The 23,385-nt window shown below is 26.1% G+C and overlaps 10 protein-coding genes across 10 annotated transcripts in view; 2 read left to right on the forward strand and 8 right to left on the reverse strand.

The window, feature by feature from the left end:
* EHI_012450 (uncharacterized protein) overlaps positions 1–469 on the reverse strand; it is a gene marked incomplete at both ends in the record, with an annotated part of 579 nt that extends 110 nt beyond the window's left edge. Inside the window, one exon of the mRNA XM_001913367.1 lies at positions 1–469. This exon is cut by the window's left edge and continues 110 nt beyond it. Within this exon, the coding sequence (XP_001913402.1) occupies positions 1–469 (469 nt within the window).
* Positions 470–1,291: 822 nt separating this feature from the next.
* On the reverse strand, positions 1,292–1,891 carry EHI_012460 (splicing factor 3B subunit 4, putative; the record flags this gene model as incomplete). The annotated part of the gene is made up of 1 exon (XM_650240.2): positions 1,292–1,891. The coding sequence occupies one exon, from the start codon at positions 1,889–1,891 to the stop codon at positions 1,292–1,294; it is 600 nt and encodes a 199-aa protein (XP_655332.2).
* A 91-nt stretch (positions 1,892–1,982) lies between these two features.
* On the reverse strand, positions 1,983–4,559 carry EHI_012470 (helicase; the record flags this gene model as incomplete). Its single annotated transcript, XM_650239.1, has 1 exon — positions 1,983–4,559. The coding sequence occupies one exon, from the start codon at positions 4,557–4,559 to the stop codon at positions 1,983–1,985; it is 2,577 nt and encodes an 858-aa protein (XP_655331.1).
* A 1,412-nt stretch (positions 4,560–5,971) lies between these two features.
* Positions 5,972–6,696, reverse strand: EHI_012480 (60S ribosomal protein L10a-2, putative). Its single transcript, XM_001913368.1, has one exon. The coding sequence runs from the start codon at positions 6,687–6,689 to the stop codon at positions 6,045–6,047; it is 645 nt and encodes a 214-aa protein (XP_001913403.1). The 5' UTR covers positions 6,690–6,696; the 3' UTR covers positions 5,972–6,044.
* A 146-nt stretch (positions 6,697–6,842) lies between these two features.
* Positions 6,843–9,073, reverse strand: EHI_012490 (ARF GTPase activating protein, putative; the record flags this gene model as incomplete). Its single annotated transcript, XM_648911.2, has 2 exons — positions 6,843–8,924; positions 8,993–9,073. The coding sequence occupies 2 exons, from the start codon at positions 9,071–9,073 to the stop codon at positions 6,843–6,845; spliced, it is 2,163 nt and encodes a 720-aa protein (XP_654003.2).
* Positions 9,074–9,264: 191 nt separating this feature from the next.
* EHI_012500 (Coatomer gamma subunit, putative) lies at positions 9,265–11,811 on the reverse strand (the record flags this gene model as incomplete). The annotated part of the gene is made up of 1 exon (XM_648912.1): positions 9,265–11,811. One exon carries the CDS (start codon positions 11,809–11,811, stop codon positions 9,265–9,267), a length of 2,547 nt encoding a protein of 848 aa, XP_654004.1.
* A 129-nt stretch (positions 11,812–11,940) lies between these two features.
* Positions 11,941–14,376, reverse strand: EHI_012510 (uncharacterized protein; the record flags this gene model as incomplete). Its single annotated transcript, XM_648913.2, has 1 exon — positions 11,941–14,376. The coding sequence occupies one exon, from the start codon at positions 14,374–14,376 to the stop codon at positions 11,941–11,943; it is 2,436 nt and encodes an 811-aa protein (XP_654005.2).
* A 924-nt stretch (positions 14,377–15,300) lies between these two features.
* EHI_012520 (uncharacterized protein) lies at positions 15,301–16,935 on the reverse strand (the record flags this gene model as incomplete). Its single annotated transcript, XM_650235.1, has 1 exon — positions 15,301–16,935. One exon carries the CDS (start codon positions 16,933–16,935, stop codon positions 15,301–15,303), a length of 1,635 nt encoding a protein of 544 aa, XP_655327.1.
* A 112-nt stretch (positions 16,936–17,047) lies between these two features.
* EHI_012530 (uncharacterized protein) lies at positions 17,048–19,867 on the forward strand (the record flags this gene model as incomplete). The annotated part of the gene is made up of 3 exons (XM_650234.2): positions 17,048–17,125; positions 17,176–19,756; positions 19,803–19,867. 3 exons carry the CDS (start codon positions 17,048–17,050, stop codon positions 19,865–19,867), a joined length of 2,724 nt encoding a protein of 907 aa, XP_655326.2.
* Positions 19,868–20,001: 134 nt separating this feature from the next.
* Positions 20,002–23,268, forward strand: EHI_012540 (RhoGAP domain containing protein; the record flags this gene model as incomplete). The annotated part of the gene is made up of 1 exon (XM_650233.1): positions 20,002–23,268. The coding sequence occupies one exon, from the start codon at positions 20,002–20,004 to the stop codon at positions 23,266–23,268; it is 3,267 nt and encodes a 1,088-aa protein (XP_655325.1).
* Between the last annotated feature and the right edge of the window lie 117 nt (positions 23,269–23,385).

Raw genomic sequence — 23,385 nt, forward strand, 5'->3', positions numbered from 1 at the left:
CAATAAACACCTCTTTCTTTTGATAACACCCATAATTTTGATACCCATCTTTCATTATTGAATATACAAAAAAATTATTGTCATTAGTCCAATTCATATCACTACTTATAATTTTAATTGGAACAGTATGAAATGATCCAAAAATATCATTATTTTTTGTTATAACCATTCCTAATATATTCTTTCTTCCATAAACAGTTGATTGAAATGTACGTTGGTTAAATCCCATTGTATCACTATCATAAAGCATTTCAAATGTTTCACAATTTGTCCATGACTTTATTGAAAATAATGGTGTTTTATTGGAATTCATTTTAACAATTTCTTTCATTTGTTTCTTTTTGTTCTCTTCTATCATTTCAATCTCTCGTTTTTCTTCTTTCACTGCATCAATTTCATTATTAACATTCCCTAATTCTTCTTTTAACTCTTTTTCTCTTCTATTTAATATTTCAATCCGTTCTTTCATCCTCACTATTTGTTTGTTAATACTCTTAATCTTTATCATTATTTTTTCTTCTTCTATCTCTTTAGACTCTTCCCATGTTCCTTCACTTTCTAATATCTTATTTTCTTCATCCATTTTTTCTGCAGTGTATTAAGTTCTCTCCTTTTTAAGTCTTATTTATTCTCGCTCACTTTTCTTTTCTTTTCACTTTTCTTTTCACTTTCTCATTTATCATTACTTTTATGTAACTCATTAAATCACTTTCAAATAATATCAACATGAACGATCAAACTATTACCTAACATTTCATAATGCAGTTTTATAAAACACATGTTGTTTTTATCCACAAAAACTAACAGAAATTAATTTTCTCTTTATAACCATGATGACTTTATCAAATATAATAATTCTCATCCTTAACATTGTACTTTTACTAACCCATAATAAAATTAATTTCCAAAGTAGTAATGTCAAAACTCTTTTTTTGTTAGTTACCGATTTTCTGAACATCAAACTCTTAAGATACAAATAACTTTTATTTTTAACCTATTAACTATTAACTTTGATCTTTTTATAATAAGAATAAAACTAAACAATTTTTGAGATACGAAATGAAGTGTTTGAGCCATAAAGAATAAACCTTATGACTTAGTATTAAGTCTTTTATTATTTCTCTTAATTTGTTTGTAAAAGTGTTAAAGTAAATTATTTAATCTCTTACCCCAAATAAATAATAGTCAAAAGCTTAAAATGAGTAAAAGTACAATGAAGTATTTTAAAATAAAACATTTTAGGAGTAAGTTAAATAAAAAGTGTCACAAACAAATCAATCAACTAAAGTCACTACTTTCCACGAGCTAATAACCTTTCAGAAGCATCTCCATACCTTTCTCCTTTTTTATTTTTAAAGGCATATTCAACACTAATTTGTTTACCACCCATCATTTGCCCATTCATATTTGCAATGGCTTTATCAGACGCATCAAAATTATCATAACTTATAAATGCAAAGTTTTTTCCTGTTTTTTCATTTTTTTCAATTTTCACTGAAGAAATAATATTACCAAAGTTTCTAAATGCATCACTCAATGCAATTTCACTTACACTATCATCAATACCACTGACAAATAAATTTGCCCCAATGTCTACAGATTTCTTTAATTGAATATTTCTACTAAATTTTACTTGTTTGCCATATAACTTAATATTATCTCCAAATACTTTTACAGCATAATCTGCGTCGTAGTCATGTTGAAATTCAACATAAGCAACTCCTTTATGTTGATTTGAGATTCGATCTCTTGGAATAGAGATATTAACAACAGGCCCTGCTTGAATCATTAACTCATATAATAATTGTTCATCAACTTTTTCGTCAAGGTCACTACAATACACTATAGCTTCAAAATTTTTGATATTAGGCATTCCTCCATAAGAACCCATTTTTTTTATTTCTTTTAAGATTATTCCCACCTTTTCAATAAAAAACTATAAGTAATTAAATTCTAAATTATTTAGTTACAATAATTGTTTTTTATTTCTTTTCAAATTGAAATTTACTGAATTTACTTAATGATTTACTACAAGTTTTATCATCACCAATATCATCCAGTAAGTCAATCTCATTTTGTAAATCTTTGTTTTGAACTAACTCTTCTTTCCCTAACTTCCTTTTTTCTATTCTATCTTCTTCTTCTTCTCTTAACTTTTTTCTTTCATCATAGCTTTTAATAACCTCCATCATCCCTTTAACAAATTCACCCATTTCTTCTTCTCCAATATCTACTTCTTTTGTACAATGATCAAGTTCTCTTGATTTCCCATCTAATACTTTACCGACAACATCCAATTTCTTTTCAATAGTATTCCATATTTGTTCATCATAACTCTTATTAGCAATTAAATATTCTATCTTAACTGAGTCAGCCTGTTGTCCAATTCTATGTATTCTATCTTCAGCTTGTAACATTTCACCAGGAACAAATGTCATCTCTGCGAATATACACAACGCAGCTTTTTGAAATTCTAATCCACAATTTGCTGCTAATATACTTAATACAGCAACACGACAATTATCATCATCTCTAAAAATATCAACAAGTTCTTTCTTGTTTTCTGACTTTGTCTCACCATCAATTCGAATAAACTGTACTTTTTTTCTTTGTAAGTTATATACGATTCCATCAAGAACATCTCTATGATGTGCAAATACTACAACTTTTTTTATTCCAGAATCTAATACATCATCAAGATATGCTTGTATCAGTGGTATTTTTGCTAGTCCTGTTGATCTATGTAATTCAAATACTTGTTGTCTTTTTTGTTTTACTCCTCGAGCATTGTCTAAATCTTTTTTCATCTTTTCAAGGCATTCTCTATACTCATTTTTATCTAATTCTCCAAGATATACTTTTTCTCTTATTTTTGGTGGAAGTTCCTTTAAAACATCATGTTTGAGTCTTCTAATCATAACTGTAGTGAGCAAGTATTTCAATTCTTTCTCATTCTTCATAGAAAGATAATTTTTATACCTAGTTCCTGTTTCTTCACAATACCGTTTACCAAATGACTCTTTTGTTCCAATGTCTTTTATCAGTACACTTAAAATATTATATAATTCCATCGGCCTAGATAATGCTGGTGTTCCTGATAAGAAGATAACTTGTTTTGCTTTCTTACAAACATCTAACGTTTCTTTACTTCGTTTGCTTGAGTCTGTTTTAATAAAATGACATTCATCACAAATTACCATTGGAAATGCGTGAGAAAACATATTCCCTTGTGTATTTGCCATAGAGTTGTATGAAATAACTACAAACCTAGTATTCGGCACTTCTATGTCTTTTGGTTTATATATGGCAATGTCATTTGGATCAACATCAAGCCATCGTTGGATTTGATCACACCACTGATACACAAGACTGTTAGGAGTAATAACTAATATGTGCTCATTTTCTGGATATGCTGACACAAGTGCTAATGCTTGCAAGGTTTTTCCTAGTCCCATTTCATCTCCAATCAAAAGTCTTCCTTTCTTTCTTAACCCAAACTGTACTCCAATTCTCTGATATTCAAACATTGTATTTCGTAATTTACTTGGAATACTTTCATATCTATCAAGATCTCCTTGTTCTTCTTTTCCATCTAAAACAAGAAGATCTCTTACACATTTTGTAATTGGTTCACATGTTAATAATGGTCTTTTACGACAAATATCCAATGCACTTTGATAATCCTTAAATGAAATTTTCATTTCTTTCTTTTCTTTTCCAAGAAGCTCAAAATTAATATGACTTTCTTTAAATTGTTCTTTAACATCCATAAATCTATTAGAAGAGAAATTTAAATGAACTTCATTATCTCCTTCTCCAGTAAATACAACATTTGTCATTCCAACTCTCCCTCCTCGTTCGTGTAAATTTGATTTAGCTGGTAACGTTGAACTTGAACTTTTTTGTTGAATTACAACAGACGAACTTGCTGAAGCAGAGGGAATTAATGTTGGAGTTGTTTGATGAGACAACGAAAAATTTTCTTCTTCTATACACTTCGTTTTGCATTCAACTTGTTGTTGTGGTTGACTAATTTTTTGAGAAGACCCAGTTGGCTTAATAACAATTGTTTTTTGTGAAGAAAATTGAGTTGTGTGGTTCAATCCTTTATTTGGTGTTGTTTTTATTGGTGTGATAACTGGAGATGGTTTAGATGGTATAACAACTGTTGTATGGGAGAGTTGTTTTTGTAAAGTTTGAGTATTGTGACGTTGGTTTAACTGAACTTGAGAAGCCTTTGGAATAGAAATGATCTTATGACTTGAAGCTGTGTGTGTCAAAATAGGGTTCTTCTCTGTAGACTTTCGTTGACTAATAGTTATCGGAGTAGGAATTTTAGTTTGTTGTTTTTCATTATCAAATAGTGCTAAAGTAGCATCTATATTGAAATCATCACTTTTTGTTGGGGTTTTAAAAGTAGAGTTTGTTTGAGAAGATATGGTTTTATTTTCTACTGAAGAACGATGAATTGTTTGAGTTGAACCTCTTTGTGATGGAGGTGGTATTCTTATTATCCCACGTTGACTAGGGATATTGAGGAGTTGCTTCTTGTCTGTCATAACTTCAAATAAGGTTTTTAGTATTTTGTTTTTCTTCTTTTTCTCATTTCTATTTTTAATAGAATTTCTCAATTTTCATCATCCAACCTTTTTAAATGCAAGTGAAAAAAGGATGTTTGAATGACAGAACAAATCAATAATAAAGAGAATATCATTGGAATTGTTAATGAAATAATACAAAATACATGATCCAATTAAATCAGTATAATAAGAAGTTTTATATCAATAACAAAGAAAAATAATGACTTTAATATATTTTATTGTTATATACTTTATTTACTTTTTCATACAACAACAATGCGTCAAACTACATTCATAATTTAACAGTACAAAATAATATAAAGTTAATTAAATAGCTAAAAAACGATTTATTTTTTAATTTTGTTTTTTTTTTACATACTTAATATATTAACAGTGAAGAAAATGAATTACTATAATAAATAGAAATATTATTTTATATAGAGTCTATACTATTTTAATTTAATGACAGCCTAAAAAAGGCTTTATTGGATAGAATTACTTACTTATTCAACCAATGAACTTATTATGTGGAGTTAAATAAAAAATTTAAGAATGGGGTTTTGACTTTATTTATTCATATAAACTGTTCAAATAAAAATCTAACTAAGTATAACAATACATATACATATTTTTTTTTATTTTAAATTCATAGAATATAACACAATTTGAATTAATGTTAATAAAAGTCAGTATGTTATTCATTTTATATATAAATATTCTTATCCTTGTAATTAAATAATAACTTTGTTATTTATATTGACATATTTGAAAATTCTAATTCTTAAATTAATTCTTATTAAATATTCTTATTAACTAGAATGATAATAATACTTAATAATTACATAATAAATGAAAGAAACACAATGAATTTCAATTTATTGGATTAAAATATTCAGTCATAATATTCATTAGAATTAATCGATAAAACTATATGAATATAAAAGTCTTATCTTAAACTTTATTTTTATTTCTTCTTATTTTAATTTTATAGTTTTTAACTGAAATTATAATATTTTCCTTTTCTTGTAATCCAAAAAAACTATTTTAATTAATACTATTATAATTATTTTATAAATTAGACTCAAAATGGTTAATTTATTTGAATTAACTAACAAATAATTTAATTCAAAAATCTATTTCTAGTTCTTTCTATTTTTAAAGATTTTATAAAATAATTTAAAAATAACGAATAATTCTTTAACAATTATAGTTAATTCATCTTCATTGATTAAGTAGTAAAAACAACTTCATTTTTATTATAATGATAAAACAAAAAAATGTAAGAGATTAAGAAAAACAAATAAAAACTTCTTTTTATAATATAAATAAGAAAGTATTTAACAAAAAAAACAATAAATCATTGTTTTATATAACAAAAAAATAACAAATAAATACTTTTAATAAAGAATCCAAAATTAAAGCTTCCAATACTATTGTATTGGTGCGTTCCTTTGTCAGTATTGCTTAATAGATCTTAATTGGTGCACCCATAGAACTCTTAATGTAAAGACATTTAATGTTTTGCCATCCTTTCTTAAGAAGTGAAACTAAGAATGAAATTGATCTTTCAATGTTAGCAACTAATTGGTCTTCAGTTAATTTAACATTTCCAACAGCAACACCCATGCACAATACTTTCTTTAATTGGAATTTAACTTGGCATTGAAGTTCGTTAATTTTAACTTTAAGGTCTTCATTCTTTCCAAGAAGGGTTGGGAATTTACCAGCCTTGTTAAGTCCTGGACCAAGGATCTTTTGTAATTGTCTCAAAACAGAGTCTGATGCAAGGAATGCATTGTATTTTCTGGCTAATTTCTTAACTAACTTTTTGTCTTTATTTAAAGCTTTAAGGGCATCAACATCCATGAATGGAATATTTTCTTTTTGAGCAGCTTCACATGCTTGGGCATCTCCAAGAACACAAACCTTATAGTTAGCTTTAGTGATATTTGGTAATTTGACTGAACCAGCAAAACGTTTATCTTTATCTGGATCATAGTTCTTAAGTGCGATTTGAAGTTCTACAGTTTCAACGAACTTTCTTTCTTTCTTTTCTTTAAGAATAGTAGCAACACCTTGACGTAAAACAGCGCTTGAGACTTTGGACATCTTGATTATTTAAGATTCAACAGTTTCTCTTATTAAACCTAATTTTCATTATAGTTTTATTTTATTATAATTTTATTATAATTAATGAAACTATATAAATATAAAATATTTTATTATAAATAATTAATTTATGCAAACTGATAAATTAAATAATTAGAATTGGAACAAAGTATTTGCGTTTGATGAAGATTCAAAAGGATTATCAATTTCTGGTAATGTTTCGCTTTTAGACTCTTCAAAATTTCCAAATGGGTTGTCAACTTCTTTTTCTTCTTTTGCATTTTCATTGCCTGAGAAGTCAAAAGGATTGTCTACTACTTGGTCTTGGTGTTTTGGTTGATTAGATGAATCAGTAAAATCAAAAGGATTGTCTACAACAACTGGACTTTGACTGTTCTGTTTTTCTTCAATACATTGAAAAGGATTATCAACTTCTGGGAGATTTGACACTTTATTTGGTTCTGTATTGTTTGGTTCAAATGGACAATCGACAGATGGTTCAGTTTCATTTGTAGCAAAAGGATTATCAACTTCTTTGGTTGGTTCTTCAGCAGATTCCTCAAAATTAAAAAGATTTTTATTTTCTTTCTTTGGTTCATCCAAATCAAATGAGAATAAGTTATTTGTTGTTGACTTATTGTTTGGTTCAAACTTCATCGTAGGAACATCAACTTCTTTTAGTTCGTCATCACTAACTTCACCAAATGGATTATCAACATACTCTTCCTTTTTATTATCAAAATTAAACGTATTATCAATTTCCATTAATTCAGAACTTTGTCGTTTAATTTGATTGTTTTGTTTAGTCTCTGTTGTTTCTTCTTGATGGTCAACTTTACCCATTTCTGTTTTAGTCTCTTGTTTGGGTTCTTCATTAATTCCACCAAGAATGTCATACAAGTTGTTGTAATTTAATGGCTTCTTAACTTCCTCACTAGATTCATTTTCTTGTTTTTTGTTATTTTCTTTTTGTGGTTGGTTTGTTTCATTTGGCTGTTCGTTCGTTAAAACATTAGTTTTTGGCGTTGTTTCTTGAATGTCTTTTGTTTCTTCTAGATGACTTTCTCCAAAGTCAAATGTTTGACTAGTTTTAGAAGGTTGTTTTGGTTGGTCAAAATTAAACGCATTTGTTCTTGACTTAATGACAGAGGCAGGTTGTGATTTAGGAATAGTTGAGTTAAAGTCAAATGTTTCTGCTGTTTGAGGTTTGCTTAAAGGAGTTTGGGTTATTCCCTTAGAAGAATCATTAGTGGGGATTTGTTGAGGAATGACTTTTGGAGGGATGACCTTAATTGGTGATTGTTGTGATTGGGTTGGTACTTCATTGAATGAAGGGTTTGAGTCAAAGGTGAATGGTGATGTACTTGTTGGATTAGTCTTTGGTTGATTGTTTGTAGTAAAATCAAATGTTGTTTGACCAAAGTCAAATGCTTCTTGTTTGTTTGGTGGTTGAGATACAACTGGTTGAGAAGAAGACTGATTAAAATCAAATGTTGTTTGGAGTTGTTGAGATGGTTGTTGTTGAGGAGGATTAGTAGGTTGAATAGAAGGTTGAGGAGAAACTTGTTTTGAGTCAATAAAATCAAAAACAGAATTAGTAGTTATTGAAGATGATTGTTGTTGTTGTTCGAGTTGAATTTGTGCTAAAATATCATATTTGTTCTTTACAATAGGTTCTGATTGAATCGAAGGGGATTGTGAAGTTGGTTGAGTAGATGGTGTTGAGGTAGAAGTAGTTTGAACAAAGTCGAAAGTAGGGACAGTTTCTGATGCTGTAGAGTGTGGTTGGACATTTGAATCCAAGATATTGAAAAAATTGGTTTGGTGTGAATTAATACTAAGTCTAGTTTTAATACTTGATTTAGGTGGAGAGAGAGGGGATTTACTTTGTTTTGGAGAAGGGGATTGAAATTGTGGAGAGGTAGATGGTGTTGTTTGTTGTTGTTGAGTATATTGGGTATTTTCTGCTGACCACTGTTTTTCTACAAAACAAGCTTTAATGAACATTCTGATATTTTCAACTTCGCCTGGTTTGGGGAGTGGCAAAGAAGGTTTTCGATTAGCAAGCCATTTTTTCTTTGCTTCACTATTACCCGATTTTTTGATAGCATCGACTTCAGCCATTGAAAAAATGGCTAATGAGACTGACTTGACTCTATGACCAAATTCCATATGAATACCTGAACAAGTTGGACAAACAAAAATATTGAAGTTTGAAACAACGAAAGTTGCACCCTAAAGAAGATAAATATGAATATTATTAAAGAGGGAGAATGTTGATATAAAAATGAATAATAACAAACTCCTTTACCACAGTCGAAACAAAATTTATTATCAGCCTTAACAGCTAAATTTTCCATAATTTGTGTAGTGATTTTATTCATATTTAATAATGGATTATTCCTTTTAAAGTTTCTTTTAAGTACTTTAGATAAGAAAAATTTTAAATAAAAAATCATTTTTTCATTACAGTTGTTGTATTTTACTTTGATACAATAGAAAGTATTACACAAAATTCTAAAGTATTTGAGAAAAATTCTTTTAAACCAAAGTCAATTAATTGATCTTTTTATCATTATAAAGTTTCATAAAGACTTTGTGATAGTTCCAGTGATGGAGAACGAATACATACTTCAATTGGAACTTGATTGGTTTTATCAATCATCAGCCTTACCCGAATCATGACTACTTCACCTTTCATCATTCCAGCCAAATACAAAATATGTTTTCTAGCACCTTCAGAAACAACATCACTTCCATCAACAACTCTTAAGTCAAAATGTAATTTTATTTTTTCAACAGCTTCTTTAATTGTAGAAACATTTGGGAATTTAATAACTGTTTTCTTTTCATTTTGTACAGGAATGTTATTCCATTCTTCATTCCAATTTTCAACATGATATTCTTGAATAAAATCAGCCATTTTAATTTGAATTGAATCTAGTGGATATTCATCTTCTTGTACACTTTCTGTTAATTCTCCAGTAATAGTATTAATTTCTCTCATTGTATAAGTCATTTGTAATGGAATATTTTCTGGTTCATTTTTATCTTTTTCAAGTATAATAACAGCCATATCTTCACATTGTGGTGGTAGATTATTAATTTTAATATTTTTAACCATTTTATAATGTTTGAGTTGTCCAGTAATATTAATTGTAACATTTTCTAATTGATATTCATTGAGTGTATTTTTGATCATACATTTTAAAGCAATATGTCTTTCATATAATATCTTTGTTACAGAAACTTGATATTCAGTATCAATTCCACTAATTAATATTTCAGGACAACTTTTAATTGGTTTACCTAAATTACCAAATATTTCTTCCATTTTCTTTTGATTTTCATTTTCAATTTGTTGATTCTTTTGTTCTTCTTCTTGGTTTTGAATTTGTTCTTGAGTAACTTTACTAATTGAATCAAATGAAAACTCTGTCTCAAAGTTTCCTGTTTCAATATATTGATTTAATGCTATTTCAATATTATCAAATGGGAAATCATCAATAATACATTTCTCTAATGTTGTAGTAATTTGTGAATTTATAATATTAAGATAAAATAATGCACGACTTCTTACTTCATCATTTTCATCATTAACACATTTTTGCATTAAATCTTTTACATTATTCACATCTTCTTCATTTTTAATAAATTTATATAATGCTGAAACAGCTGTAGCACGTACATTTGGACCTTCTAATATAATTCTGTTATAAATAATTCTCATTAATTTAACGCGATTATTACATTCTGGTCCAATTTCTCCCATAATATTAATAACTCTTTGAATAATTTGTTCATATTGACAATCTTCAATAAAATCTCCTAAGATGAGTAACATTTGTTCTTTGAACTCAGTTGATACACAACAAATATTATACATCACTGATATAACTGCATTAACAAATTTAATTCCTTTAATACCTAATAACCCTCCAAGGAAATTTAATAAAAATGAATGTTTATTTGGATATTTTGTAGCTGTTTGTTCAATAGTATCTAATACTTGTATTCTAAATGTATCTGGAAGTCCTTGAATGAATTTACCAATTTTCTTTAATAATTTTTCTATATTCTTTTCTGTAGCAATTCTTAAAGCAGCTGAAGTAGCTAAAGTAACAATAGCACGATTTTTTTCTTTTATTAATGACTCAATATCACTTCTTAAAGTAACAATTACTTCTGGTGCTTTTACAGCTAATTCATTAACAATTCTAATACCTGCAAATTTTGTACATGTTGAAGATGATTGTAATAATTTTTGAAGTTTTGGTGTAAGTTTAATAAGTCCTTTAGTATGATTTACTTTAAGTAATGCACGAAGTGATTCAACAATAATCATATCAGTTGCACCTGATGTAATATTAACAATGAAATTTATCATACTTTCATCTTTTGTTGTATTTTGTTGGTATAATTTTAATGCTGTTCTTATTAATTCCATTTGGGCAAAACAAGAAGTGATTGTTGTAGCTTTAGTTGTAATAAATCTTAATAATGAATGTTGGTCATTTTGTTTTACATAGAAAAATAAACGAGTTGCATGATATTGTACTAATGCATTAGGACTATCTACACATGAATTTATTTCTGGTAAATATTTTTGAACAATATCAATAGGTAATTTAAGACAACAAATTAATGAAGCTATTTGTACTGATAAATTACTATCAACTAATGTTTGTTTGAAAAACCTCTCAATAGCTGGAGCTATTTGTGGAGTCATTAATCTACTCAAACAACGTAATGAACTACATCTAAATGAATCAATTTTATCACTAAGATCCTTTGATACACTATTAACAATTATAAATGAATTTGATGTCAAAGGAATCATATCATTAAGAACGACATATAACAATCTTCTCATTGTTAAATCTTTTGACATAAATAATTTAGTTAATGCAAAGAAAATTTCCGTAGATTCTTCATCATTAAAAATATCTCCTTTATTCATTGCAGCAACAATTCGTGTAAGAAATTTTTTACATTTTGGTACATTGATATGTGTTGCTGAACAACATTCCCTTTGTTGAAATAAAAGTACTTTTTCAATATAAAGGTCATTCTCCATAACAGAATAATCATCTACATCTCCTCGTTTACTTTTTTCTTCCATAAGATCTTATATTAATTTCTATTTTTTTTAAGTTCTTTCTTTTAACAAAATGGTTTTTGTTCTACCATTTTGAACTATTTAACAAACAAAAAATTAAATACCAAAAAATTTCTTATTTTTGTTATATATTTAATATATAGTTCCTTTAATTATTTCGCTAAAAACTTTCTTCCAATCAAATAATTGTTGAGGTGAGAAAAAGATTATATCTGAAGATTCTCCATCAACCGTAAATATTGCTTTATTGTTTCTTTCACTTTGCATTACACCAATTAATTCCATCTTAGTCACATCAAACACTTGATTTATTTTATAACTTTTATCCATTTTTGTGAGGAATATAAGATTATTATCAACTAAAACCATTGTAACCCAATATAATCCATGATACCTCAACAACACTTTCTCAAACTTCTTAACAGTACCATTATATTCATTACTTATTTTCTTTAATGAAACTGAAAGGTAATTAATATTGACATTTTCAATGATAGTTTTCATTGCTCCTTGTCCTACACTCATTTTTTCTTTACACTGTTTTATGAGTTGAATATATGGAGAATATTTGTGAGTGTATATAAGAATATCAAAATAGTCATGAAGCATTCTAATATGTTGATATACAAATGCCATCACATCAAATACTTTCATTCCTTCTTTTTCGTATGCATCAACTAATTCAGCTATTTTTATTGGATATTCAAATGTATTTCTATCTTGTGCATTGATAAAGATTGCATATGTTTTATACAAAGCATTACTTGATAATCCATCCAAGTATTTTTCTAAAAATGTATCAAACTTTGAACCAACAGGAATACTTTCTTGAATTTGACCAATAATTGCTTGAATTTTTTCAATGACATTAAAATATGTTTGTTTTTCTGTTGTACTACATATTTCACTTAATGGATCAATTAATCCACTAACAAACTGATCAATAATATTCAAATATTTTTGTTCTGATTTAAAGACATATGTTTCTGTGTTTTTCTTAATAATAGTATTTAATTGATGAGAGTAGAATTCTTCCAAATCTTGCATTTCAATCCCACTAATTTGAATAATCTCTATTCTTGGTTTAGGTAATACTTCATTACAACATTCTACTGATTCTGATACATTCAAGTACATGTCCAAATTTAGTGTTTCAACATTGTCAAATCGTAAACTACCAATATCAAAGTCTTTGTTGTATTGTTGAACAAAGAAATTTTGTTTAGTTTTTAAACCAACAATTCGGTTATTAATCAATTTCCCTTCTTGACTTGTTTCATCAATGTGTTGTAATCTGTATTTATAAACATTAATTACTCTTCCTAAAAATTCATGTGCTTCATATTGTTCTTGAGAATTAGGTTCATTTATTGAATTTATACGAATACGATATGTTTTGATTCTTGTTATAATTGTAGTACCAGGCTCTTTCACACGATCAACAACTTGGTTCTTCAAAATGTCTTCAATAATTTCATCGAGTTTAAATAGTATAAACTCTTCTAGTATCTTTTCATTTGTACTGATATTCAATAATATATTCATTATCACAATAACCACTTTTTGTTCTAATGACTCTGGGTATTTCTGAAAAATTTTTCTGATATATGACACTAATCCTATTCTTGTAAATTCCTCAATATATTTACGGTTTTCAGTCATTGACTGTATCAATAATATAATTGAAGTGATTGTTTTGATGTCTTGTTCAGCTAATAACGGTATCACCAAAGGAAGAACTCCACTTTTAATTATATCTTCTTGTACCTCTTCTGCATATGATAAATGGACAATGAATTTAATGAATGTTGTCTTCATTTCTAATGACCCACATGTAAGAATGGAATATCCATGTTTTAGTATATCATTGTCAATAGCTTCTTTGGCAATTGTAACTCTGGAAGAATCATCACATCCTTTAAACAAGGCAGTAAGTACTTCAATGAGTGACATTTTCTCATTAGAGTTAGGAGTAAATAAAGCTAAATTGATGTATTTCATACATTTAAATTGAATAAAACAATTTGAAGTTTCTTTTGTTGTTAGAATCCTTTTTAATAATTGAACACTAAGAGAGATATATTGGGTTGTAGTTAATTTACATAATGGCTCAATAAGTTCAATTAATGTCTCATTGACAGGTAATTGGTTTAATACTTCTAATGCAAGTTGGTGTGTTCCGATTAATGTGTGGTCACTTAATAACATACTAAATGACATTGCTAAATTAGTCTTTGGATTCATTAATAAATCACTGTATTCAATAGGTACAGTTTGAAGCATTTGATAGATAAAACTTAATAATAAATTGATAATCGAAGTACAATCACCAATGGGTTTAGTTTGAAGTGGATAGAGATACATTGCTGGGTTTACTTTGAGTAGTAATTGTACAAATGGTGGACGGGTTATTCCGTCATGTAAAAATTGATATCCTCTATTAATATCTGTTGGTGATCCATGAATTAATTCATTGACTTTCTTAATAAGTCCAAGTTCTTTATCTGATAATGGTTCTAACACAAATTGTTTTACATTAGATGCAATTTCAAGTGAGTCTAAATCCATTTTATTAAATGTTTTTATCAAAGTTCCATTTCAAGTTCATTCTGAGTGTAAAACAATTTTATATACTTCTAATATAACAAAAATAATTATTTGTGTTATATGTGTCTTTATTGATTTCCGTTTTGAGAATCATACCAATGTTTCTTTCTTTCAGCCTTTGATTCAAATACTCATTCCTTCTTTTTAATACAACACCTTTTTGATAAAATAAACACATAACATAACAAAATATCTCGTAATAGAATATTTATGTTTTGAAATAAAGAATAAAATACAACAAAATTAAATTATGTATAATCAAGATGTATATTTCAAATGATTTAATGTGTTTTGATTCAAAAATGACATTTTTTACTTTCTAATATAATTTATTTTTTTCATATCATTACCATTTATTATTCACAATGTCGTATTTATCGCACATATGTTTATTAATGATGAGGTGTATTAATTTAATAGAAGAGAGTTACTTTGTCATAATACTAATGCAATATATTTTTTTTATAAACAAGATCCAATTTTACAATTAATATCTAAGAAATAAACAAAACAAAATATCACTGCTTGTTTTGAATTTCTTTTCTTATTACTCTAATTGGTATTCAACAATTTTCATTGAAAATATTAATAAATTTTTTTATTTGATATGTTAAGAGAGTCATAAATTTGATGTTCTATATAGTTATACAAATAAGAATCATTCAAATAAATATTAAGGATTGTTTAAATAATGTTGGTGGTTGGTTCATTGAATTTAATTATTATTTAAGCAATTCTGTTTATGAGGAGTTTTTATTTGACAATGCTTTAACTTCATTTTATAAACGAAGTAATAAAATAAATAATAAAATATTAAAAGTATAAAATCTAAACCACTACTTGAGGCAAATAGTTTCACTTAATATGAAGTATTAAAGAATTAAATTACAAATGGTTGATTGCAGGCAATTTATTTTCATCAAATTTGATTTTAACTAATTGTAACGAACACAATTGAGTCAAAGAATAAAGGTTGGTGGATGATAAATCAAAGTAATTATCTTCTTGATCAAAAACTTTGTTCATTGAAAGTGTCTTTAGAGTTGTATTGAATTTAATAGAACCAATAATACTTTTCTTTATTTTAATGGATTGGACTGAAGGTTCAAGAATAATATTTTCAAACTCTCCTTGAAGTTGAATAAACTCAGAGCTTATTGATAATGTCTCAGTAAATTCCCCATTTCCAATAAAAGAATTGATATGAGGTATAAAAACATTATTTCCATTGTTTAATATACAAGTTAGTTGAGATAAGTCTTTAACAAGATCAAATTTAATAGTATTATCTGTTTCAATATATTTTAAAGACGGAGGAAGATATGAATTAAAAGAAGAATTTATCATAACCATTTTTGTCAAATAATTTAGTCGTTTAGGAAATTGGAATAAAGAAGAACAATTAGTATCAATAGAAAGAAGAGATTCAAGTTGTGGATTTCCAAGTCTTTGTTCAAAATTCATTGAAGAAGCAAAAACATTATTAACTTCTAAATATTTTAAATAAATAGAAAGTTCAACACAATCAAAAGAAGAGTGTGACAATTTTATAGAACGAATACTTTTAGGACATTGAAGAGAACCAACACAATCTTCAAGGTCAAGAGAAATTAAATTAGTGAATGTTTGGATAGAAGGTATTTCTGGATGAATTAAAGATAAGTGAACTAATGAAATATCATCAATTAAAAGTTTTGGATGTTTCACAAGAAAACGTTCAGAATTTTCTTGAAGAACATCTATTGTTAAATGAGTTGTATTATTTAATTTAAGTATAGATCCATTTATTATTTTATATTGAATGATATGGAGTTGCTTTAAATCAATTGGTGAATGAGAAAATAAGAATTGCCAACTATCTCTTATTATTAAATTAAATAACAAATCATAATCTTTTATTTTAAGACAATCTTCTGAATATTTTAATTGCATATTAAAAGGAAGGTAGTTATGAATAAGTTGATCAATATTATTTGCTTTCTTTAAATTCCAATTGTTTGAAGAAAGAACTAAATCTTCATTATGATATATTCCATCAACAGTTAATGAACATCTTTTTCCTAATGTTTTTCTTTGAGAAAGATATACTTTAACATTAGGATTAATTACAATTTCATTATCTAGTTTATCTAATATAAGAATACCTTTACTTAGTGATTCTATCATACATTTTATTCTTTTAATATTTAGACCTTCTACTGTTAAATAAGTTACTTGATGTATATTAATTGAAGGTATAACTTCGTTACTTGCATCACATCGTATTATTTTTAAGCATTGAAGCCATTGACATTTTTCTAATTGCTTAGCGATTTTACTAAGAAAAATACCGTCAATAACAAGTTTTCTTAATTCAAGAGGGAGTTGTTGTTGTTGAGAATAACTTAAAATTTCTAAGTTACATTTTGGTAATTGATGAATAAAACAATAAAAAATTCTTTTAGAAACAAAACGTATAGAGTCAGGTGCGTATTGAATAATTTTATAATAACAAAGAAGAGGAAGTTGTTTTAAATTCATAAATTATGAACAGGAAATACTTTTCAGATTTTTCTATTTTTTTTAATTTTTACTCATTTGAAATTTTACATTAAATGAATAAACTGATCTTTCTTTTACTAATAATTCCATTATGTTCAAACGAAATAATCCTATTATTCTTACTCTTTCACCTTCTCTTAATAGACTTTCATTAAGAAAAAAAACTTCAGTTTGATTTAGTTTCATCTAAAAAAAATTAATGTTCAACTCACTTTTTAGCAAACACGCTCTCGTTATTCTTGGAGCTCTCGTTCTGCTACTTCACTCTATTCACCTACACAAAGTATTAGTAAAGAGAGTGGAAGTATTAGTAATAAATTTATTTCAATTGGATTAAATGAAATTGTATCAACTTCATTTACTACAATTGTAACAGAATCAAAACAATTATTTCAATTATTAGATTCAGTTACAAATTCTCCTCAATTCATTTCAAAATATACAGAAGTACTACCTTTAAATTTACGTGAAATATTATTAAAACAAATGTCAACGGTTTTAACAGCACTTTCAAAACCTACTCCATTACCTTTAATTTGTTCTTTTCTTATTGATGGAAAATTATGTTTTCATACATACCCTATCGTTCTTTCTGCTTTATGTGTAGAATCATTTTCTGACCTTCCAGCAAGAGTACTTCCAGAATCAATTAAACATGCAAGTATTATACTAAAAGAATTTTCATTATTAATAGAATTATTGGATAAAGACATTGAACAATTTATGACTGTTATGGGAAGTATTTTAACTTATGAAAAAGTCGATTTAAGAATGTCTCATAAAAGAAGTGAATTGGAAAATAGTTTAATGCATGACCAATGGGTATTTAATACTATTGCTAAAGGGGATATTCAATTACAAGAAATGAGAAAATATTCTAAAGAATTATATTGTGTATCTAATAGTTTAGGAACAATTCATACAGATTTAAATGAAAGTAAAGGAATTATTATACGACATGGAAGTTTACTATTAAAACAAATAGATAAATTTAATGAAAAATTAATGAGTAAAGCAGTATTAATTCTTTATCCAACAGGATTACAAATATATATAATACCATTACATGATTGTATTATTGAGTCAATATGGATCTCTATTGACAATTTGATTATTGGAAATATAACAGGAGAAGATGGAGAATTATGGGTAAGTGGGTGGTGTGTATTAACGTTTCAAAATAAAGCTACCAATAAATCATATTGTGTTTGTTCTAATAACTTATTAACGACATTACTATGGCATGATGATATGTTAAAATGTATTAAAATGAATACAAGTAATAATGAAATACCTGTTAACATACAATTAAGTGATTGTTTACCAACAACAATCTTTGGAGTAACAAAAGAATTAATTTTTAGAGGATGTAGTTCAGTAAAGAATTATTTTAAATTAAAAACAAAAGGAACATTAAAAAAAATAGTACAAAATAATCCTAATATTGATTTAGCAACAGTACCAATAGATGAAATTACTGAATTTTTTATTAATTATTTTAAAAATATTAAACCTAAATTATTAAATAAAAATGATATTGAACTCTTTAATAGAATAGATTTCACTCAAAATGAATTTGAATTAACAGGTCTTAATGACTTTTTTGAATCTAAAGATGAAGTATCAAGAAGTGTATTATTATCTTTTTTATTTTTAATAACATGTTTTATTAATAATGGAAATGATGAAAATTTTACTGATGAAGATGGGATGAAAATCTTACAAATTGTTTGTGACTCATCTTTTAAAAAGAAATGCTTTGATTCTCAAAGAATAAAATTTCTTTTTGATTGTATTGGTGATATTATTTCTTATTATTCATTAAATAATACTCCAATGACATTAATTAAAATTAGTCTTATGAAAGAACCAATTAGAAAGTTATATCTTCTTCCCTCACAAAAAGTTGTTGTTTTATTTCAAAGGAGTATGTTTATGAAAAATGGAAATAAATTAAATACTGTTACTTTACCTCATGATTATTTTTCTTCATGTTGTAGTGGGGATTATGTTTTAATATTAAATAAAAATAATTTAACAAGGATTAATGGAATGGAGATAAAAACAATAGAAGTAAAAGATAGTATTACTATGACTGGATTTAAAGGAGTTTTATTAATTGTATTTAAAACAAAAATCGAATTTATTGATATTGCTTCATTTACTATTATTTCTACTGTAAATATAAGTGGAGTAGATACTGTTAAAACAACAAAAACAAAATTCGGATTTGTTGTTATTATTAATAATAAACATATTTGTTTTTATGATACAAAAGGGTCTTTATTAAAAGAAAGAATTGTTGAATATATGAATAAAGAAATAACATTTATTGTTGCTAAAGATGAACTTATTTTTATTGGATTTAATGATGGTAGTATTTCTGTTCTTAATGAAACTAATGGAAATGAACTTGAAATTATTGTTTCTTTTGAAGGAACAATTAAAGACATTGTTGTTGGAATACAACATGTTTATGCCTTAACATCAAATAATACTATTCTTGTTATTGATAAATTTAATTATCAAATATTATCTATTTTCACTCCTCTTTCAATGGCAACTTCATTATTAGTTTGTGAAGATCAAACATTACTTATTGGAACAACTAATTCCATTCTTCAATATCATTTAAATTCACCATCTTCATGTACATCAATTAAATTAACACCTTTCTTTGTTGATATTCCAGAAAGTATGTCAACATTGAACCATTCATTAATACCTAATATTTTTCATATTCAAGCAAATTGTTTGATATGTCATAAACCATTGACTCCTCATGATCTCATTTGTCGTTGTTTGTTTTTATTTTAATTATATGATTTCTATTATTAACTCTGTAGATTGCCAAATAACTATTCATGGCAGTTGTTTATCGTCTTTATCAAAAGATTGTAAAAAACGATAAACATTTTCTTTTTTTTCATATTATTTCTTATTAATAAAAGAATTATTATTAATATTATTTTTATTTTTAGATTATAAAACTTTTCTTGAAAATTTCAAGTTTCACTAAACCAAAAACTAACTCAAAATAACTAAATGGAACACGCAGAAAGTTGTTCTCCTCCGCTTCGATCTAGTAGTCATCATTCTCATGTGTCATCACGGAATTCTTCTTCAATTAAAGAATCATCATCTTTTCCTACACGTAGATTAACATTAGACACTTCTCAAATTAACACATTATCATCATCTGAGTATTCTCCAAGACAATCATTATTACAAATACTTAATGAAAAAGGAATTGTTTCTGTACCTCAAATTGAAACAACATTACCTATTGTAAGGAAATATATTCAACAAACAACAGAAAAATTATTATCAGAAATAGAATTATTTATTAAACTAGTTAATCAAATTATTGCTCTTTATGCAACACTTCAAAAAGATGAAGGTACTTTAAAGACAATGAATGAAGAAACACTTATGAGTATTAATAAAATTTCAATTCAAGGGTTGAGTGTTGATTCTTCTTATAATCAAACAGAATTTAAAAATGTTTTAGATAATATCACAGGATTATATGAAGTTATTAATTCTTGTTACCAATTAATACAAAATAATATAAATAATTTGTTTTGCCCTATTGTTGTTTATTTAAATACAAATGGAGTAGACAAATTACTTAAATTTATTCAAGAGATATTAAATATTGAATTATTAATTAAAAAAATGAATAAAAATTCATTGATTTGTAAAAAAATATGTGAAGAGAATGAAAATAATTCATTAGAAGATGTGTTTATTAAAATTATATCAATTATAAATGTTTATATTCCTTTATTTGAATCTGATCGTCAAGATATTCAAAGAAAAATTGAAGTACAAGAAATTTTAATTCAGTTTAAAGGAACTAGTTCATCTCAAAGTATTACAAATGGTTCTATAAGTTTAAGTGATTTATTGTGGGCTAAGTCTAATTTAAAAACTTCAATAGTATTTAGTTCACAATTATTACGGAGTATTGAATGTTTAGAGTCATTTTTAATTCATCATGATATTCTTAATATATTTAAAGCTGCTTGTCAATATAATCCTTCAGTAGAAATTTGGAATCCTTTATTTGAACAATTAACTGAAGATTCTATTCTTCATGCTGGAATAGCATTTCTAAAATTACAAACTAATGATGGCATTTGTAGATACCAAAAATGTTATTTATTTTATACAACAATAGGCTTATTTTTATTATTTGCTTATACTGGAAATATTTTAATTCCTTGTGACTTTATTAGTTCTAAAAGATTAATAAATGCTGATATAGAAATTCTTCTACCACAAGATAATGCATTTGCAGCAGACCTTCATATTATAACAAAAGATTCAAATTACCGTAAAGAATTTTATTTTGCTATTCAACATGATAGTGAAGTTATTGAATGGAGTTCTTTATTAAAAGAAACACTTTCATTACTTGATACAACTACTCTATCTAATTTTGAATTTAGTAATTGTATTGCAACTAAAATAACAAATAGAAAGTTAGTTACAAAGAAAAATAAATATGTAGGTTCTTCAATTGAAGAATTAGTTCAATTACAACAATTAAATTCATGTCTTGATACTGTTCCAGATGTATTAAATAAATGTATTAATGAAATTATTAATAAAGGATTAACTGAAGATGGACTATTTAGAAAACCACCAGACCAATACCAATTAGAAGAATTAATGAAAAAATTAAATGACAATGATTTTAGAAGTAAAATAAAATTAAAGGAATATCCGATAGGAACAATTTGTGGATTATTAAAAAGTATATTAATGGAAATGAATCCAAGATTTATTAATGGAGAATCATATAAATTATTTGTTGACATATCTAGAAAGAAAGATCGTGAAGAAATGAGAAAACAAATTATATTATTTATTGATTCTTTAAATATTGAACATAGAAATACACTTGGAAGATATTTATTTTTGATGAATATTATTGCTATTAATAAAAGATTAAATAGAATGGGTGAGTCTAATTTATCTACAGCTATATGTCAATGTTTTTTACCACAAAAAGATAATGTTGATTTAGCTTCTGTAGAAAATGACTCATTTGAATGTCTAATTAATAACTATGACTTGTTTCTTCCAAAAAAAATTGATAATCCAATTCAAATAGGTTCATTGACTGGTATTATTAAAAAACAAATAACTATGGAAGGTGTTGGTTCTTTATTATTTATACCACAAATTAATGAAATGTGGTCAATAGACAAAATTGGAAATGTTGTACAAATTAATACAAATACATTACAATCCAATATTAGTAAAATTAATATATCACTTCCTGATATTAAGCATATAGGAACATATAAAAATTATATTTATCTTGGAACAACTTCTACTGTTCATATGATAGATATTGAAACTAAACAAATTGTTAAAAATTTAGAAACTAAAAGATGTAGTTTTATTACTATTTCAAATGAAATATTATTTATTGGAGAACAAAACGGTATTATAGAAGTTTATAACCCTCTTACATTAGATAAGATTAATGAAATAACAATAAAAATAGATAATAATTCTTTAATAACACCTATTACCTTAATTGCATTATCTCATGGTAATATTTATGCTTCACTTCAAGGTAAAAATGAAATTTATGTTATTTCTTATTCAACAGGAAAATTATTAAAAACATTTTCTACATTTCATCATAATTCTATTGTTTGTCTTACTATTTGTGAAGAAAATCAAACACTATGGACTGGTGATTATAATGGAATGGTTTGTGTATTAGATTTAGAAACTGGAATATTATTACAAAAATATGACCATCCTTTAACGTATGGAAGTGTTATGTCAATTATGGTAATTCCAAAATATATAATTATTTCATTCATTTCAAGTCAAATATTAATTTTTAATAATGAAAATAATACTTTAGTTACTTCTCTTTCAACAAAGTATTTAATTACTTCAAAAGTTGCTTATATAGTTCAAAGAAATTACAATGGAAAGTTGATGTGGAATATTTGGATGGAAAAAGATGATAATGGAGATATTGCAATAATGGATATTACTTATCCTGTAGAAGACATTCCTACAGACGAACGATTAGTATCATCTTTTTCCTATCTTGAGAATGAGTATATTGAAAAAACACCTTTAGGTCATTGTTTTCTTTCAATAAATTGCGAAGCAAAATGCTGTGTTTGTAGTGGTGTAATTAAAAATACTGAAGAATCATTTAAATGTTCTAATTGTAACAAATATATTCACCAACGTTGTTTAGAGAAATTCTCTAACACTTTTTGTTCAATTCATTCACAACTTCAACCAGAAATTATCAACAAATCTAAATAACATTTATGTTTTATTAATTTTCTAACATTTTTTTTTGTTATTTAATAAATTTTACTCTAATGAAAAAATTGATTTATTTTGTATTGAATTTATTCACTTTTATTTAATTTTTTTCTC

The sequence above is a fragment of the Entamoeba histolytica genome, genomic scaffold (genome assembly GCF_000208925.1).
Source record: "Entamoeba histolytica HM-1:IMSS scf_1104750516417 genomic scaffold, whole genome shotgun sequence".
Lineage (NCBI taxonomy): Eukaryota > Evosea > Mastigamoebida > Endamoebidae > Entamoeba > Entamoeba histolytica.